Raw genomic sequence first — 19,597 nt, forward strand, 5'->3', positions numbered from 1 at the left:
GGCGTCGAGGGTAGTTGTGCTTACTGTTCATGTTAGCCATCTCCACTTTGAAGTTTGGATTCAAGAAAGTAATCGACAAAAAGTATGAAAATATTGCTTAGGGTCTGTTTTGCAACTGTCTTATCTTGGTGTACTTGGGCTAATATACTGTATTATTCATGAGTAAAATAACTATTTGATAACTGGTTGTTAAAGTATACGAGTAAGAAAAAATGTTTGATAATTGATTCTTATACTTTTTTAAAAATAGAATTTTTTAGTTTGTGCGGTGAAGAGTAGTTTTTGTATAAAATCTTTTGCTATTTATTTTGATTTTGATTTTTTTTGTATATATATTTTTTTGATTTTATTTTTCAGCATTCGATTTGTTTTTGATAGTTAGACTTTATGGTTTTTCCGATGAGGTGTTTCTATTTTAGTGTGGTCATGAGTTTGAAAAAATAATATAAGTTGATATTGTTTTTTTTTTTTACTTTTTTTTTTAATTTCATGAGTCAATGTTCTTTATTTTTTAAAATAGAATTCGTGATTTTTTTTCAATTTCTTTTCAATTATGTTATTACGATCTCATGACTTGAGTAATGACTTTAGTTTAGTAACCCAAGTTTTTTTTTTTAATAAGATTAGTTTTAGTAACCCAAGTTTTTTTTTTTGTAATTTTTTTTATACAATATTAAGTTTTGTCCTTTAAAATTGAATTCATTTTAAAATTAAGCTTTATCATTTTTTTTTTTTTCCTCTTATTAGGTTATCCTGTTTGCATGATTTGGCTCACAAATGGTCTTAAATGGGCTTGCAGTTGTTTTATTTTTTTACGGCTTCCTTTTGTTGATTGGTTGGGTTTTTTTATTACTTTATTATTATTATTATCTTTCTACATTTGGATTGTTGGAGATTGATCCTCTCTCTTTTTTTTTACCTTTCTTTGAGGTTGGCCTAGAGTAATGACTCAAGTTGTGATTTTTCATATTAGCTCGAGTTGACTCAAAACATTTTATTTTGTTATTTTTTTTTTAATTTCATCATTTAACATTGAGTTATCTGAAAATTTATCTTTGTAATTTCTTATCTTTAACAAGCACTCTTTTACTTTTGGTTGTCATTATCTCCTCTTAAAAAAAAAATCATTCCTTTTACTTTGTTGCTTTTTCTATCATATAACTAAATGAAACTATCTTATTGGACTTAATAAGGTCTATGAGTCGAGTTGTTGATTTTTCTTTGTTTTTAAAACATACTAGTTGTGCTAGAGCATCGTTTTTATATGTTAAAAAAAAAAAAGCAACTTGGATCATGGTGAAGCGCAAGTCACCTATTTAGTATAAACTAAAAGTACAGAAATTATGGAACTTACTTGTTGAAGAAACACATAAAAACACAAGCTGGCGAGTTGTTGTTATAAAAAATAAATCCTTTGTTTTTAAGATTTTATTATTATCACTTGGTACAAATGAATGTATGCAATCAACCTTTGAGGATTTCAATGACTACTCTTTTAAAGTATACATTTACTTTAAAAGTCAAATAACCAAAAGAATTTTGTAAACCCCCAGGTTAAGATTTTAAGAAAATATTGAGATAGAATATATTTCAAGCGAGTTTGAATGAGTATTTAATTTTATAGGATAAATGTGGATACTAGGGTCAAGAATAAAATATTTATGTATGAATCTCCAATTATAGTGCAAACTTTGGATGAAAGACAATAAATAAATAAGATATTAGGGATAATATATTTTTTGAAGGTTAGTTGAGGGATGTGAATGAATTTGATCGAATTCAATATAAAATTGTATCATAAATCGGGAAAATTACCTAGAATGATCAAAGAAACATGGGATAATAGAAAAACTAAAAATTTAAATAAGATCTCCAGCCTCTTTTTGTTAAAACAGGTTGTTGGCCACAGAAGATAGAAAATAGCTTTTTTCTTCTTCTTTCTTCTTGCTTTTCCCTCTAAATCTCCCATGTAAAATCAATTTTTAGGACATTATAGGTGAGATTAGTATAGTTTAAACACAAAAACTAAAGTCTCGAGAGAGATTAAAGTGATAAAAAGTGGGAGTTAAAGAGATAAACATGAAGATTTGGAAAAGAAAGAAGAAAGAATGGAAGAATTAACGATGGCATATTTTAAGCTTAAAATTAAAGGTCAAAGTGTTCTATCTGAACTTGTTAAAGTGTTCTCTCTCATGTAATATAGCCTCATTAAAGCATTTTGTCTCTCGCCCATCAGTAACCAACACATACTTATGAAAAGAGCATATAGTGGAAATTTAGCAAGGTCTAGTTGACCTTTTCAATTGTGGCTCATCTAGATCTTCTTGAATAACTTGTTCAGGAATAACATCATTATCATCATTAGTTAACTTAGGATCACCAACTAATGGCTCAATAAGAAAACCACCATTATCATCATTTTGCAAATCTCCCCCATAATTAACAAGCATCAAAAGTAATTGTGGAGTAGATCTTGTATTAGAATTAGATGGAATAAAAATAGTAGACTATGTTTTTTATTTTTGTTTAAAGTCTTCAATGGTTTGATCTTCAAAGAAAATAACATCTCTACTTCTAACAATTTTCTTCTTTTTTAGATCTCATAACCTATAGCCAAACTCATCATCTTCAAAGCCCAAAAAAATACATTGCTTTGTCTTGCTATCAAGCTTAGACCTTTCATACCTAGGTTATGAGATCCAAAATAATGTATATAATGAACTAATATGACAATAATCAGTAAAACCCATCTTAGAGTGCCAATGGTTAAGCTAGCAGACAAAAAAAAAACACACACACACATATATATAGAGAGAGTCCCACCTCAAATCTCAATTTCTATCTGAAAAAGGATGTCTAACAAAAAAGAAAGCATCAACCACAATAGAAGATTTAATTAACATCCACTACATAGAGAAAGACCAATCTAAAACCTATGTTCCAACATCATCATTAAAACAAATATGCTGCAATCAAACAATAGTAAGAAACTCACCTAATAAGTCCAACAATTAACTCTCTTTCATTGTTAGTTTGACAAACAGAATCTAATCAAACATAGCCCAGATTTATTTATGTCCAATGTTTATATGGAGGGATAACCTTAGGTGTTTCTCAAACCCTAAAGTTACAATGACATCCCTGAATTTGTTGATGTGTTACAATATGATCCTTTAAAGATCTTGAAACTGAAACTACCCCGGCATTGCAGAACGATGTCTCTTTTTTAAAAAAATATTGAAAACAAAAATGGAACATTTAAGAAATTACATACAAAAGCTAAAATGCAATTGTATGCTTAGTTAGAACCATAAATTGTTAGCTAATTATATCCCTCACTATATATCATGTATGCTTTTATAATGCTAGTCGGAGGATTTAATGGCGACATCTATAATTAGCAAAAACTCTCTTTTGGAATATCAGATATCAAAGCAATGACAGATAATGTTGATCTCTCAAGTAATGGAATACTGTCAAAAAAATACCATTGTTTTACTTCTTGGGATATATTTGCTTAAAATCCCTATTTTTTCCAACTAAGGTTCCTAGTCAGAGTTAGGAAAAATGCAAAATTGGTCTTTAATAGGTTCATTAGTGTGGAATATAAGGTGATTACAGTGAAAATTTGATAAAATAAAAAAGAAAAACATGGCATTAAGCAAAAGCATATGGCCGACCATAAGGAGAAACTTAGGAAATTTAATAAATTGATGAAAATCCTTATGAATTGTGATTAATTTGTGTGTATTGTTGATATGATAATGTTTGGAAGGGTGTTTGTTGACATTGTTCAATGAATTAAGATTTGTTATTATACTTTCAGGTAAGGGTTATAAGTAGAGAAGTTGGAAAATAGATAAGTGATAATGGATTATCCAAATTGACATGAAGTTAGTATAAATGAGAATAAAGAGGTTCAAAAAAAATGAAGCTAACTTAAAAATTTGAAAGGAAACAAATTTGTAGAATTGGCCAAAAAAAAAAAAAAATATAAGGATACCATGGAAGATTTAATGATTTTGAAAAGATTCATGTATTGAATTTATTTGCAAGAATATCTAAATGTTGGGGAAAAAGTTTTGTGTAACATGTATTTATTGTAAATTAGGATCATTCCTTGTTGAAGATATAATAAGAAGTTGAAAATTTTAGTATTGGGCTATGTTAAATTAGATTGTTAGAAAGTAAAGTGGTGAGATTTGAATATGAGTAATTGATGTTAAAGGACCTAAAAAGATTTAAATATCTTTTAAAAGAAAATGATAGATTTTATAAATTAAAAAAATTTTGTAGTTAAAACACATATTGATGAAATGTTAAATAAGTTGAAAATATATGCATTAATAATAGAAGAACTATATTTTTATAGGTATATATTATAGTGATTTTGGATTTAACATGTAGTGAGAAAAGTGAAAGAAATGTTGTTATTGTTGGTCTATGTAAATTAAATGATTGGTATCTATGTTAGTAACACTTGGAAATTGATTAAAAAGATCACATGATTTTAAAATGGTATAGCATATCCTTATACATATGAAATGCATAAAAGGATTATAATGAGTAGTACAAAAAAAAAAAGATTATAGATGTATATATGAAATTAAATGAGCAATATGGTCAAAAGAGAATCATTAAAGGTTTAAATTAAATTATGAGGGTTATGTAAATTATCATGAAATAATAATTAAGGGATAAAATATTGAGATTATATTTATATATTAAAGTTGAAAAAAAAGATGATGGTGGTGGTAATGATAATGATGAAATTGTATGGTTGAAATTAAAATATCAAGAATAATATTTTCTTTTTAAATCAGGAGAGGCTCTAAAAGCAGGATCATTTGCTGTAAGAGGATCTTGAGTGGCTAAAGGAACAGGTAAGTACCTAATACCTTAACTTTTTAAAGTTATTAAATTCTTGTCAATATTTATTTAATTGTTGTAATTTTAATGGTTAAGTATATATGTAACAAAAAGAACTAATATATAAGAATAAAATAGATGTGACATGTGTAATGATTGAATTCAAGAAGTAAATATTTTAACAGTGGAAAGATAGGATTTACATGGTCGCTCAGAAATTGAGACTAAGTTTACGAAATCTACTTAGTCACTAAGGGATCAGGACTAAGGTTATGGATTTTAGTTAGTTTTTGGGAGATCAAGACTAAAGTTATGGACTGTTTTTTAATTGGTTATACGATGGATGACCAAAATGAGTATTTTGGGATCATAATGAGACAACTTGATAAAAGTCTTATGAACATAATTATACTAAAACTAATGATATGAATGATGTTATTTTAATTAACAATGCAAGTGAAATATCTTTGAAGTTATATGTGAGAAATTATGAGATAATCATTGAGTTAAATTTTAGCATGTTGAGGAATTAGCATAAAAGTTGTGATAAATATGTTGATTTCTTCTTCTTTGTGGACAATATAAGCATATATTATGTTTAACTAATGTATTTTATAATATTATAATTGTGTAGGTCCATCGCATACTACAAGACATTGTTGATTCAATTATATTATTGTACAGTTGTTAGGTATAATACTAAATAACTGTCTTACACTTTGTTGCGGGTTGGACTAAATTTTCTATAATGTAAAAAAGCAATGCTCAAACACTATTAATGTATTTTAAAGAAGAGAAAAATCTATGACTTGATGCTATAAAAAGAAAATTGAAAAAAAATATGTTTGTCAATCTCAAAAAATCCAAACATATAAGGATACAATTGAAAAAAAAAATTAGTTAACAAAAAAAAGTCTAATAAAACAAAGCACCAACAAATCTAGGTAAGGTCGCCAAAAATCGCAAGAGGGATTGTGTGAATGAAATAACGTAGTAGAAGGCAAAATAGTGGGTTGACCCATGACACCTGGCTTAGGGCAAATCGAGTTTCGAAAAAAATTTAATTAGAATTGACCCATTGTGAAACAATAAAAAAAAAATGGGTTGACTCGTGACCTGGTCAATTTGTGAAAAAACTAGTCAAGACCGGGTAAAAAATTATTAACCATTCACCCTTTTTTTTCCCAAAATGATGTCATCCTTGTTTTTTTATAAAATAAAAAAATTCATTTGACTTGAGTTAATTGAGTCAACCCACCTAATAAGTAACTAGAAATTGCCTGGAATCGACTCCTGAAAAATACGAGGACAACCTAAAATATTTAATTAAATGGCAAAACCAAAAAGAAAAATCAAGAGAATAAGAAACTTGAAGAAATAAAAAATTAAGATTATGGATCCAAATTATGAAACTAAAAATAAATTTAATTTTGATAAAAGGGTTAAAAGTAAAAAATTTAAATAAAAACATTGAGGGCCTAACCTTAAATGTCATAAAACTTTGAATTGAAGGATAAAAATAAAAATAAAAATAAAATTAACAAAAAATCTAAAAAAAAATAATAATCAAGAGAATGAGGATCAAGTTTGAAAAAAAAAACCAAGATTATAGATTCAAGGATGAAGTTGTAAAAAAAAAATGATAAAAGGGTTAACAATCAAAATTTGATATCAAAACATTGAGGGCCGAACTTTAAATATCATTAAAATTTTAGTTGAATGATAAACTTAAAAATAAAAAAATTCACAAAATAACCCAAATTAAAAATAAGAATCAAGAGAATGATAACCAAACTTGAAGAAATTAAAAATCAAGGTTTTGATCAAGGACAAAATTAAAAACAAATTAAAATTTAATAAAGAGCTAAGAACCAAATTTAATAATCAAAACATTTAGAGCCAAATATAAAATTTCATAAAATAAGAGGACAAGATTGATTTTTTTTTTTAATGGCTAGCATGGAATTCAATGTGGAAAAGAGAGAGAAGATAAAAAGAACAGAAAGGGGCGGGTAGAGCCAACTCATCCTTCAAAACACCACACATGCTGCCTCGTGTAGAAAAGGATGCCATGTAGATTTAAACTTAGTGGTAGAAGCTGATGTTTTTCCACTAGACGGTGGCTTACGCGTTGCTTAAAAAGCGCATAGTGTTTTTAGAAATACAAAAGACTGAATTGCTCCTAACCCAACTTAATAATGATATAAAAAACTATAGGAAATGATAACAACACCCCTTAATGCAAAACTTATAAAATTTGATTATAGGGTTAATTTAGTGGTTCCAATATATAAAAAATGTAAAAAACTAAGAATACCACATAAATAATTAAATGAAAATAATTTTTAAGAACAATTAAGTAATTTAATTATACCATTAAAATATAAGATTACTATAATGAACCTCATAAATTTAACAATGATATTTATACCCTTATAAATTACTAAACTACCCTCTCAACAACTATATTGTCTATGGGTAAAGTAGTAATTTTATTGTGCAAAATACATAGTGAAACACTAAGCTCTTTTAATTTTATATATAATATTTCTATATAAACTATGTGGTTACAATATTTTTGTTCAAAACTTTATTTTTTTATGCATTAAACATATGATAACTTTTTTAATATTTAATGCATAGATATCTTTTGTCATGCATTATACACATATCTAATAAATATGTGTATATATTGATAAGACGAAAAAAATGAAAATGATATCAAATAATGATGAAATAGAATGTGAAATGATCTGATGAATTAATAAATGAAATTAGTGTATTTAAGACTACTTTATAAAAATAGTGTAAAGTGTTTATATGCCAGTTATAGCAAGATAAGATTTAACAAGTTTTTTATATGAATGAAACTCTATTAAAATTTTAATAAATTTTTAAAAAATTTATAAATATGATAAATAAATAACTAGTTTAAAAAGTATCTGAAATATTTAATACATGATATTAAAAAAAAAAACCGTGTCAGATTTGTTTTTGAAAGAATAAATAGATATAGATAATGGTAATATATAAAGTAATTTGTTAAGGCTTGTTTTTTATTGCCGCCATCTAAATTTAAAGAAAATCTTTTTTTATTTTATATATGAGATAAAGAGTCTTGAGTTTTACAAAAATATATCAACCAATAATTATTATTTAGATTTCAATTTTTTATTCACTTTCAAATTTTTTAATCTTGCTAATATTCTTTATTAATGAATTTTTATTGAAAATATATTAAAATAATATTTTTTATTTTTTAAAAAATTATTTTTTGATATTATTACATTAAAATAATATAAAAATCATAAAAATAATTAATTTAGAATTAAAAAAAAAAAAAAAAAAAACACTCCGTCGAAGCTAAAGTATAACTATGGCCGAATGGGCAATCCATGATTTTCTTCTACTGACGATCTCCTCAACTTTCTAGAACACTACGCCAGCAGTGTTGTCTCAGATCCGGCCCATAAAATATAAAGTGATAAAAAACTCGTAGACCCCACCTCTTTTCCATTTTTTTTAAAACCGTGACGGCGCTAAGATACTTACAAATTGACCATCAATCACAGTAACACACGTGTCAGGTCTCACTCTTTAATCCACGTGGGATCTCTCATCTCCGTCGATAAAATCTCTCCCAAATCCCACCGTCACTTGATTACTTTCTTGAGAATCCACCTACAAAAAACGCCGTCGTTTTCCTCCTTCGTCCCCGATTCCGGCTAATACCACTACCCACCTAAAAACTCTCTCGCTCTAAGATCTTTTTTGTTTTTGTTTTAATATATATTTTCAGTTTTACCCTCCCTCTCCCTCCCTCTCCCTCTAAAAAGTATATAAAAATAACTTTTAAGTATTTGCTTGACTCCGTCTCTATTGAATTTTTTTCTTCTACTTTTTAAAATCCAATTCACACTTTTAAAACTGCATAATAATTACTCCTTTTTTTCCTCCCTCCCTCCCTCCCTCCCTCTCTCTCTGAATACTTTATTTCTCCCAATTCTCTTTTGGTGTGTTTGTTCGTTTACAGTGAAACATTCGCGTTTGGAATCATCGAAAATGCGGAATTGTAAAATGAGGATCGAAATCCTTGACTCAGTTGTACACAGCTTTCACTTATAGCGATGCGAGATAAAGTCAGTTAGTTTTATTTCTAAACGGTGTTTTGGATCTCGCAGGAATAGGAAGCTAATATTTTCCTCAATTTGAGCTTCCGCTTCTGCGAGATTCTTTTTATTTTTATTTTTTAGAGAATTGGATTGGTATTAGTGTAGATAAGGTTGATTTAGAGGGCAAAAAAAAAAAAAAAAAATGTCGAAAGTGATATACGAAGGGTGGATGGTGAGGTATGGAAGGAGGAAGATCGGGAGATCGTTTATTCACATGAGGTATTTCGTTTTGGAGCCTACGCTTCTCGCTTATTACAAGAAGAAACCAGAAGATAATCAGGTAACTGTTTTCTTTTCTTTTCTTTTTTATTATGATTATGTGATTTTTTTAGTTTATTTGGAAGAAAAAACGGAACGGAATGGAAGTATTGAGTTATCGTAAAGCGTTTTCTGAATGTTAAATATTTTAGGTACCAATCAAAACCTTGTTGATTGATGGGAATTGTCGAGTAGAGGATCGAGGCCTGAAGACTCAGCATGGACATGTAAGTTGTGCTTTCTCCGTGTTCCTGTTAGTTACTTGGCATTATGGTGATGATGCATTGTTTGTCAGTGAATCGGATTAGGAGTCGTTATCGAATAGGTTTTTCTGCTACTCCTATCTATCCTTGTTCATGTTAATGTGGACGTGCTCTCGTTGTGAACTGAAGGTTAAGCAAATATTGTGATTCATGGATTGTTTTAATTATTACTTTTCTACTGATTTCTGTCTGTCTGGTGATTTTGCTTTCTCTAAAGTGGATTCTTTTTGTTGATTGCTTGCTTAGTAGGTTGTAACATTGTTTTTCTAATGAGGGAATGCTATAGTGTATTCTCTGGAATTTATTTTTTGTTGATTAAATGATTCTTTTTTTATCTTTTTCGTGCAGATGGTTTATGTTCTATCTGTTTATAACAAGAAAGACAAGTATAATCGAATCACAGTAAGTGCCTTTTGCTTTTAGTTTGTGAATTAAGATGCTGTCTCTTATTTTCCCCTGGTATTCCAGGAATTTTTTTTGTGTTGCTGTTTTAGAAATCAAACTAAGAAGCTGGTATCTGTTCTATAGCACTACTGTTTCATTTGCTTTTGCACTTAAGGTTGACCTTTGGACTTCGAAGTGGTAGATGCTCTTTAGTTTGCCACTGATAGATTAGTTTGAATTTTGGTATAACATTCTGGCAGTTTCCTATTGAGCCTTGAATCAAATTTTCTCTCTCTCATCCTACTGAGCTAATTCTTTTTGTCAATTAATGATCACCTAAGATCATCGGACCCTGGAAACTGCAGAAAAATTTATGAGACCCTTCCTTTTCCTTCACCCTCATCTATCCTTGTTATTATAACAGCACTTCTTGTTGTTATCTGCCTTAGAAATATGCAGAAATGAGATATTCCTCTGATTACAACGTGATTAACTTTCTGTGCTTCATTAGTTGCTCATTTGTTGTGGCATTAGAATTGATTGTGGAAAAATACGACCTTTGTGAGCTGTTTTCTTATTCCAGATGGCAGCATTTAACATCCAGGAACAATTGATGTGGAAGGGAAAAATTGAATTTGTAATTGATCAGGTCAGTATGCTTCAGAATGTGTTGCCTGTCCAACTCCCTTTTATAAGTTTTGCTTTTAATTTAAGGCACTGATAATATAACTATTATACATTTTCCTTTTAAAGTTGTTGGTTCCATGATGATTCCTTAGATTATCTATTCTATTGTTAAGTATTCTTGGTGAACTATAAAATGTTCTTTTGGCTCGATATTGAACATTTTGCGATTCCATACATCCATATACGTGTTAGGTAACTGGATCAAATGATTTGTATAAGACTCATTGCTTGCTAATATAAATGCAGCATCAGGAGTCCCAAGTTCCCAATGGTAACAAATATGCCTCATTCGAATACAAATCTGGGATGGATAATGGGAGGACTGCTTCTTCATCAGATTGTGAAATTCAGTGAGTGCCTGTTCAACATTATTTCTCTGCTTGTGTTAGCTGTAATTCAGTTTCGCCTGTTTTAGAACTTTTTCTTTACTCGCCATTGTATGATGGAGTAGATACTGGAAAACCTATCCTGTATTTTTGCTTGGTGAAATATGATTTTTTTTTTATCTTTCCTGATGCTGTATAGTTTTTATTATATTTTAAGCTATCATTTTGTACTGTTATATACTGATCCCAATAGTTAGTGCCAGTTTTATCAGTCATTTGAACTGCTGTTGGAGCTAGTTTTAACAGTTATTATTTCTGATGTGGAAATCTTGGATAAAAAATGATTAATTGCAGGTTCATTGCACAGGAGGATGAAGATGACAGTCATACAAATATGTTGCGGAGAACAACCATTGGAAATGGTTCTCATGCTTTCCTTCTTCTACTTTCTTCAAGTTAATTTGATGCAATCTTCAAGCAAGTCTCATTTTTTTTTATTGGCAGGTCCACCTGCCTCAGTATTTGACTGGACACAAGAATTCGATTCAGATTTGACAAACCAGAATGCCAACAACCAAGCATTCTCTAGAAAGCATTGGCGCCTTTTACAGTGTCAAAATGGTGATTTATTTTTCTTAGCCTTTTGTATTATTTAACAGTTTCATTACATTGATGATATTCAAGGAAGCATAGCAGGTTTGATTACTACCAATGTTTGCATGTATATGACAGGACTCCGCATTTTTGAAGAGCTGCTTGAAGTCGAGTACCTTGTAAGGAACAATGTAGTCATTTGCATTAAGTGAATGACTTTGTATGCTATGTATTAGGCTGTTATTTGTTTTTTTCACCACTTCTTGTTTCATGATGCAGCCAAGGAGCTGTAGTCGAGCAATGAAGGCTGTAGGTGTTGTTGAGGCTAGCTGTGAAGAAATATTTGAACTTATAATGAGCATGGATGCTAAACGGTTTGAGTAGGTGTTTTCCTCTTTCATCCTACATTTAATAGCATGGATCTAGAAGCATTGTTTATGCTAAAGTTGCTTAGACAAAAGTGCACTTGCAAAACTTGATTTCAAAAAACTTTGAAAAGCTTATAATCAAGACATCCGATATCACAGATATTTTATATTAAACCTTTTGAGTGTCATATGTACTTTTCTGAAAGGCTGAGAACTTATATCAGCAATCCATCCCCATCATATTCCTTTTTCTTGCCTTGTTCAACATGTATCACCCATTATTGATGGAACAAAATATTATCAAATTATGATCTGAACCTTGTTTTGGGGTGGTGGTCAAACCTCACCCTGGCTAGTTTTATAAGACTTATTCATGAAGCACTAGTGTAATTACTTGAATGGTGTTCTAGGGTTTTCACTTTTGTTCTCATGCTTTGCCCGTGATGCATATGCTTACACAATTCATGAGAGTCATTTTTTCCATGCCATATGCAGGTGGGATTGCAGCTTCCAGCATGGTAGTTTAGTTGAAGAGGTGGATGGACATACAGCAATTCTCTATCATCGACTTCAGCTGGACTGGTTTCCTATGTAATATCCTCTCCCAAACAAATCACTCTTGCATATATTATGATCAAAATGGAAGTATTTCATACTAGAATGTTATTGGTCTTGTTTTGGATGTGAAATATTAAATAGTCTTATCAAACTCAAAGTAAGCTTGCACCTTGCAGTGGAATTAATTGTGTCACAACCTTAATAGGTATTACCCAAATTTGTTTGTTTTTTTAACTAAGAAGCATGAATATGAATACTGGATACGTGCTGATCTTAAAAAAAATTTGAGATATGATACAATGGGAATATGCTGATAAATATGTATTTTATGTATTGCCATCTGCATTATTTTATTTTTAACCATAAACAATGACTTACAGATTACTAGGTCACAAAGCTGAGTAAGAACTTTAAGCTAATGGATAAGAAACAAATGTTAAGTTTGTAATTCTGTTAGACTAGGTGATAAGTTCACCTTGAATTTAACAAAATTTATCATTATGTCATCTTAAAAAGAGTGGCTCTGCATTATAACACCATAGCAAAATAATCATGTCTGACTTATGGCATAAATCAGTTTTTAGTGATTAACTTGCTCAAACAAGATTATATAATTTAAATATGGTGGGCCTGAAATAATTGGTCTTCACGTTAGCATGCGCAAAGATGCAGGGTTTCTAATTATCTATGCAAACCAAACAATATTCTTGAGAAAACTATAGTCTGTCCTAATTCAAGGTGGAAGTTCCCTTGTTCTCTAGTACTTACAAATGAATAGGTTGCAGATTTGTGTGGCCGCGTGACCTTTGCTATGTGAGATATTGGCGGCGAAATGATGACGGTAGCTATGGTAAATTGTTTGGCTGTCTACACCTTATTTGATCTTCAAACTTGTCACAAGCTTTAGAAATATCCTTCTTGTTATTTGTGCAGTTGTGCTATTTCGTTCTAGAGTGCATGAGAAATGTGATCCACAACCAGGTTATGTGCGGGCCCATATCGAGAGTGAGTTCCATTTGTGCCTTCAGTTTGTGCTTAGAAATCTGAGATCAGAATTTAGATATTTAGTTTTTGTCTATATTCTGCTTTTACAGGTGGAGGTTTCATTATTTCCCCTTTGAAACCTTGTAATGAGAAACCCAGAACACAGGTGCAGCACCTTATGCAGATTGATCTAAAAGGATGGGGTGTGGGTTATGTTTCATCATTTCAGCAACATTGTCTTCTTCAGATGTTAAATAGTGTTGCTGGTGAGTTACTTCTTCTACAATTCTTCTCACTCAAATCTTCCATGGTTGTAAGGAATTGATGTCACTCTTGTTTGCTAAAATTTTGAAACACTGTGTGTTGCCACAGGTACATGCTTTGTGTACATCCTTTAGTTAAGAAGCATGTATAGGGTGATATAGAACAGAGAATAGATGGGAAAAGCAGAATACTAGAGAGGAAATAGGTATAGAAGAGGGAAGAAAGGGGCAGAGGAGTGGAGTAAGACAGGGGAAGATATGAAGGAGAGAAAGAAGAACTGTATGAAAGCAGAAGTTTCAAATCCCCATAGTAGTTGAACTATGGTTAAACATGATAGCAGGAGTCCTTATATAGACACTAAACTCTAATGAAACACCGAATAAAATAAGAAATACAACAAAATCTCTAGATACTTTTAAAGATTATAATAGCTTAAAATAAGTAGATTTTCTAATTAAAATAGACTATAAAATAAAACATCATCTCCAATTTTCCTATGGCTATTGTATTGCAAATCTTTTATTTATTCAAGCCCATTGGGGTTGGAGGAATGGCTTGAAAGTCTATTTTTCTACACTCACATCCTTTTAGCACCCAAGCTACTGTAGTAGTTTATTCAGCATTTCCTTTTCTTTGTTTCCTTGGTCAAAGCAACTGTAGTTGGTCTATCAAGCCTTTTATTTTCTTTGTTTTTGCTGATCATTGACCCGTTCATTGATATGATCTTTTGTGGGGTTCCCCAATTCAGCGTGTTTTTTTTTTGTCATTGATGTTGGTTAAATAGTGTTGATGCCAAAAGCATGGTGTTCAAATTATCAGACAAGAAAGGAGTACAAGAACTTGTAACAGTTCTATTGTTGCTTTTAGTTTGATTTTTTTAGTTTGTGTTGGTCAAATATGCAAGCACTCCAATCTGAATGTGCTACTTTTTCTGGTTTATAATTTGCATTTTCTGGCAGGACTACGTGAATTGTTTTCCCAAACAGATGAGAGAGGTGCCCCTCCAAGAATTGCTGTTATGGCCAATATGGCATCAGCTTCTGCTCCATCAAAGAAAAATGTAAAGCTGCCAGAATCTTCTGTTCATCCTACTCCACCTCTTGATCAGATAAATGCTGCTAGCAGACACTCTGTAATGGACGAAGACACCGATGATGATGAAGAATTTCCAATAGCTGAAGAAGAACAAGAGGTGCGTTTCATGCTTGTTCCCTATCTGATTTTTGCATTGTCTTGTAAACACTTGTTTTTTCCTTAATTTTCAGGCTTTCCGAGCCAAGCATGAGAATGATGCAAAGAGAACAGGTGGATGACAACTGCAAGTCTGCAATATTACATTGTTTTATTTATTTCAATAAGTTCAATCTTTTGTTGCACTATTTGGATATTTAATAACAATCTTGTTAACAGCCTTGGAAGAAGAACCAGTTGATCAAATTGATTTATCCTGTTTTTCGGGTAATCTACGCCGTGATGACCGTGACAATGCCCGTGACTGCTGGCGAATATCTGATGGAAACAACTTCAGAGTTCGTAGTAGGCGATTTTGTTTTGACAAATCAAAGGTCCTCTGATATTTTCTTCATATTTCCTTTAAAAGTACATGCTCTGGAGTTATAAATTCACCATCCTGAACTTGCTAGGCTCACTCTTGTTGCATTCCATGCAATTTGCATATGAAGGTCCCTGCAGGAAAACATTTAATGGATCTTGTTGCTGTTGATTGGTTCAAAGATACAAAAAGAATGGATCATGTTGCCAGGCGTCAAGGATGTGCTGCACAAGTAAGAACCTCTCTGGCCTACCTCCCCCCTCCTCATTTTGTGCTGTTCATTTCAGATTTTCAAATTGACTCTGGTAAAACAGTCTTTTATTTTTGTGTGTAATTGTCATGTCAGGAGCCATGTGTGCTTTTACCATGCACAGCTCCAATCTGTGCTGCAAAATATTAAAATTTATCCCATTTCAGGGAATTGCAGTATTTTTCAAAACATGATATTCCCTAAAGGGTGGATCATCTATAGTTCACCTACGTTTTGCCAGTTAATGAACCTTGTTAAATAAAATCATTATTCATCAAGCTGCAGTCAGTTTATGTTTGGTTCAAAGCTGTTTACAGTCATCAATGTATCCATAGTCCTAAGAGATCAAACAACTTGGTCAACTATGTTTTTGTTGATAGTGTAATTTTTAGCAATTCTATGGTTCTTGGTTCTGTTAAGACTGTAACATGTTTAAGGACTTTTAAATGTTTCTGTAGGTTGCTTCAGAGAAAGGGCTTTTCTCTGTGGTTTTTAATCTGCAAGTAAGTTTATTTAACTTGGTGTGAATTTCAATTTTATCATCAGGAGACTGTACAAGGATAACTCTGTTTTTCTTTTGACAGGTACCTGGTTCAACACACTACAGTATGGTATTTTATTTCGTGACAAAGGAATTAGTACCTGGATCTCTCTTGCAACGGTTTGTCGATGGTGACGACGAATTCCGCAACAGTAGGTTTAAGCTTATTCCATCAGTTCCCAAGGTACTTATCTTTCTGTTCCTCGTGTTTTTGTCAGGATGCCAGGGCCACCAGAAGCTGTGATTGCTGTAGCTAGATAAGCATGCATGATCAGCAACGCTGGTCAGCCCTTAGGAACTACCCTTTGATTGCCTAACGTGCTAACAGATTAGTACATCGAGACTGATTTTTTCTGTATGAATAGACATGGAACCATGTTGGAGAAATTTTTGTAACACAGTCAACTATACATTTTTAAGATTCGATTGAGCCAAAATGACAGAGTTGCTTTCTGTAATGAATCATGCAGGGTTCATGGATTGTGCGGCAGAGTGTTGGAAGCACCCCGTGCTTATTGGGAAAAGCAGTTGATTGCAACTATATCCGTGGTCCTAAGTACCTAGAGGCAAATACCATTCAAATTTCTTTAGTTCATGATATTACCTCTAAGTTACTTGGCCAACACCGATTGTTTGGTCTAACATGGTTTATGTAACTGTAGGTTGATGTTGATATTGGTTCTTCTACTGTTGCAAATGGAGTCTTGGGACTTGTAATTGGTGTAATTACAACATTGGTGGTTGACATGGCTTTCCTTGTACAGGTATTTGTTTTTAACGATTAGCAAGTTGTGGAGCAACTGCAGTAGTAGGGGTAGGGTGTCTAAAGGCACAGCTACAACTTGTGAATTCCGTTATATTTGGCATTAGAGCAGAGATTATTTACTACAGTTGGTGTAGTGCTCCCTCACTCAGCCTTCAAGTGGAGGAAAAAGTAGTTGCTAAGAATATGAGAGATGGGAGTATCGCTTTGAATAGCTGTTCAGATGATATGTTTGTCATCTATTCTCGTGCTTTAAGATTTATGCATATAGGCGTGGATAGAGATTTGCAACTTCCTGTTTTCTTGGCCTGTACAAGTTTTATCGTCGTCCATCTTCTCTTAATTTCCCTTCTCTGCAGGCTAATACTACAGAAGAGTTGCCAGAGAGGTTGATAGGTGCCGTCCGTGTTTCTCATATAGAGCTCTCATCTGCTATCGTTCCTAAACTGGATCCAGATCCCTCGTGACTGACAGAACCCATTATTCTCCCCACTGATTTTACACAATCATTTGTTTAGATATATGCTTGCATCCCATTTCCAATTTCATTTTTTCTTGTATCATTTACTGGAATGGTCATTGGTGTTTTCAAATGGAATTTTGTATGGAAAAAATAGTGCAAGGAAATTTGTTCAGTTGATCGTTCCAACTTCCAGTGTTGCTCCTACCATTGAAGAGGTTGAGACTCTACTCTGGACCAGAAGCGGGTCCCATGGTGAATTCATTGTATACCATACACAATGCGGAAGAGAACAATATATTTAATTTTTTGTCCTTGCCAAAAAAGAAAAACCATAATGCATGTTTTCGGAGGCAATAAAGTTATTTCACAAGGATAATTTGGTTATTATTTGATTGAAATTTATATTGAAACAACTAAAATATTATTGATATTCACTTTAGAATAACAAAATTATTTTATTATCGTTGAAAGCAATTTTTAAAAAAAACTTGGGTTAAAGGGTTATTTTTTATTCTGATCATGGTTTTTATGTTATAATTCAGTGGAATAAGGGGCATATTTGTTTTTTAATAAGTAAAAAAATATTTTTTAAAAAAAGGTTGTTGACATATGTATTGCATGTGTTAGTTGCTCTATGTTCGACTAAATCTGGCATCAATAAAAGACCTTCATCAGCGGTTCCTCCATCCTAGGATGATGTGTGTGATGACTGTATGATATCCAATTTGACGCTAACTTTTCTCTCCATATTTTCTCTCTTTTCCTTGAATTTTATAAATGTCCCCCTAATTTTTTAAGGTAATCCTTCAAATTTTTGCTCTAGATTTTGGTATATATTTTTTTTTAAAATTATTTATTTTATTTGAAATAATCTATACAATTAGATTTTTTTTTTTCAATTTCATCCTCTTTTCAAATTTTTAATCTATCAAATTTAGTTTTTATTTTTTTGTTTGTTATTTTTTTACTTTGATAAATTCTTTAGATTGATGTTTTTTTTTTATCCTTAAATATTAAATTGATTGGACATTAAATTGTTTAATTGAGTCTAGGGTGTAGGATTTCATAGGCTATAAGTTTAAAAGATTGCCCGAGTTTGCTTGATGTTTTTCTTTTTTGTTAAGCTCATGTTTCTTTATTGCAAAATAAACCTTATCTTTTTATTTGTTTTCTATAGGATTTTCACTAATTTTAAAAATAATATGGGTTATTCTAGATCTTTTTATTTGCCGTCTTTTGTTAGATATAACTTTTATAAAATACATTCTTTCAATTAAATTAAATTAATTGATTGAATATAGGTATGAAATGTTCCCTTCATAATATTTTATTTGATTTACTTTTTGGTTCGTTGCTCTTGTGGCGTGTGTAGACTCTTACGATGTCATTTGTCCAACCTTTTTCAATGGTGAGACAGTCTTGGTGGGTTCTCTCTTATGGTTGGGCAATGTCCAATGTGGAGGTGAGTTGGCGAGTCCAAAGTGGAGCGATGTTGAGTTTCCGACGAGTTTTTTTTCTTTTCCTTGCTATTATAATATTGATAATTTATTTTTTATAGTTAATTACTGTCAAATTTGTTTTTGATTAATTTACTATTTTTGCTAATTTTTTCATATTATCAAATTAAACCGAGCTTATTTGATTCTGTTAAGTTAATAATTTAAATTTTGAATTTTACATGGTTTTTTATAAAATTACCGTCACCTAAACTTATATTTTTAAATTTTAAAAAAATTATCTAGCCTACAACAGAGTGTCTATCAATCTATTATTTGCTATTGGTTCGTGTGAGTCCATGTCAATAGATTATAAGTTTGGGTCGGTTCTTATTTTTGCTGCCGAGTACTATGCTTCATATTTTCATGTTGCGAAGCTGTAATTATATTTAGTAATGGAATCAATATCATTATTAAAAGTCGCAATTGCCCTTGTTTGTATCAATTTGTCAGGGCCTTAGTTCAAACTTCATCATGTATTTGTAAAATGTTGATTCAACCCAATTGGATTATTAAATTTTTATGTTATAAAATCTGTAAAAAAGTATAAGAAATATTTTTATTTCTTAAATGATTTTAAAAGTTCAAGTTCTCCTATAAAATTAAATTTTTTCCTTAAAAATTATAAAAAATGTAAGAGAAATTTGTATTTTTTTATTCCATAAACATTTTCGAAGATTTCCTTGGGAAAATTATTAATATTTTTTATTTCTTAAAATTATTTCAATAATTGCCAATCATCTTACAATTTGAAGAAATTTAATCCAACTTTGTTGAATAGATTAAATTTTGCGAACGTAGATTA

The 19,597-nt window shown here is 31.0% G+C and overlaps 1 protein-coding gene across 1 annotated transcript; it reads left to right on the forward strand.

The window, feature by feature from the left end:
• Positions 1-8,605: 8,605 nt before the first annotated feature.
• On the forward strand, positions 8,606-17,482 carry LOC118038657 (protein ENHANCED DISEASE RESISTANCE 2). Its single transcript, XM_035045083.2, has 22 exons — positions 8,606-9,321; positions 9,452-9,526; positions 9,911-9,964; positions 10,530-10,595; positions 10,880-10,983; positions 11,314-11,381; positions 11,464-11,580; positions 11,692-11,732; positions 11,833-11,933; positions 12,417-12,512; positions 13,265-13,329; positions 13,413-13,484; positions 13,574-13,729; positions 14,687-14,919; positions 14,993-15,032; positions 15,138-15,292; positions 15,410-15,511; positions 15,988-16,032; positions 16,114-16,254; positions 16,541-16,636; positions 16,733-16,834; positions 17,193-17,482. Exons 1-22 carry the CDS (start codon positions 9,184-9,186, stop codon positions 17,298-17,300), a joined length of 2,175 nt encoding a protein of 724 aa, XP_034900974.1. The 5' UTR covers positions 8,606-9,183; the 3' UTR covers positions 17,301-17,482.
• Positions 17,483-19,597: the final 2,115 nt, after the last annotated feature.

Source organism: Populus alba, chromosome 1 (assembly GCF_005239225.2).
Source record: "Populus alba chromosome 1, ASM523922v2, whole genome shotgun sequence".
In the NCBI taxonomy this organism is placed as follows: domain Eukaryota; kingdom Viridiplantae; phylum Streptophyta; class Magnoliopsida; order Malpighiales; family Salicaceae; genus Populus; species Populus alba.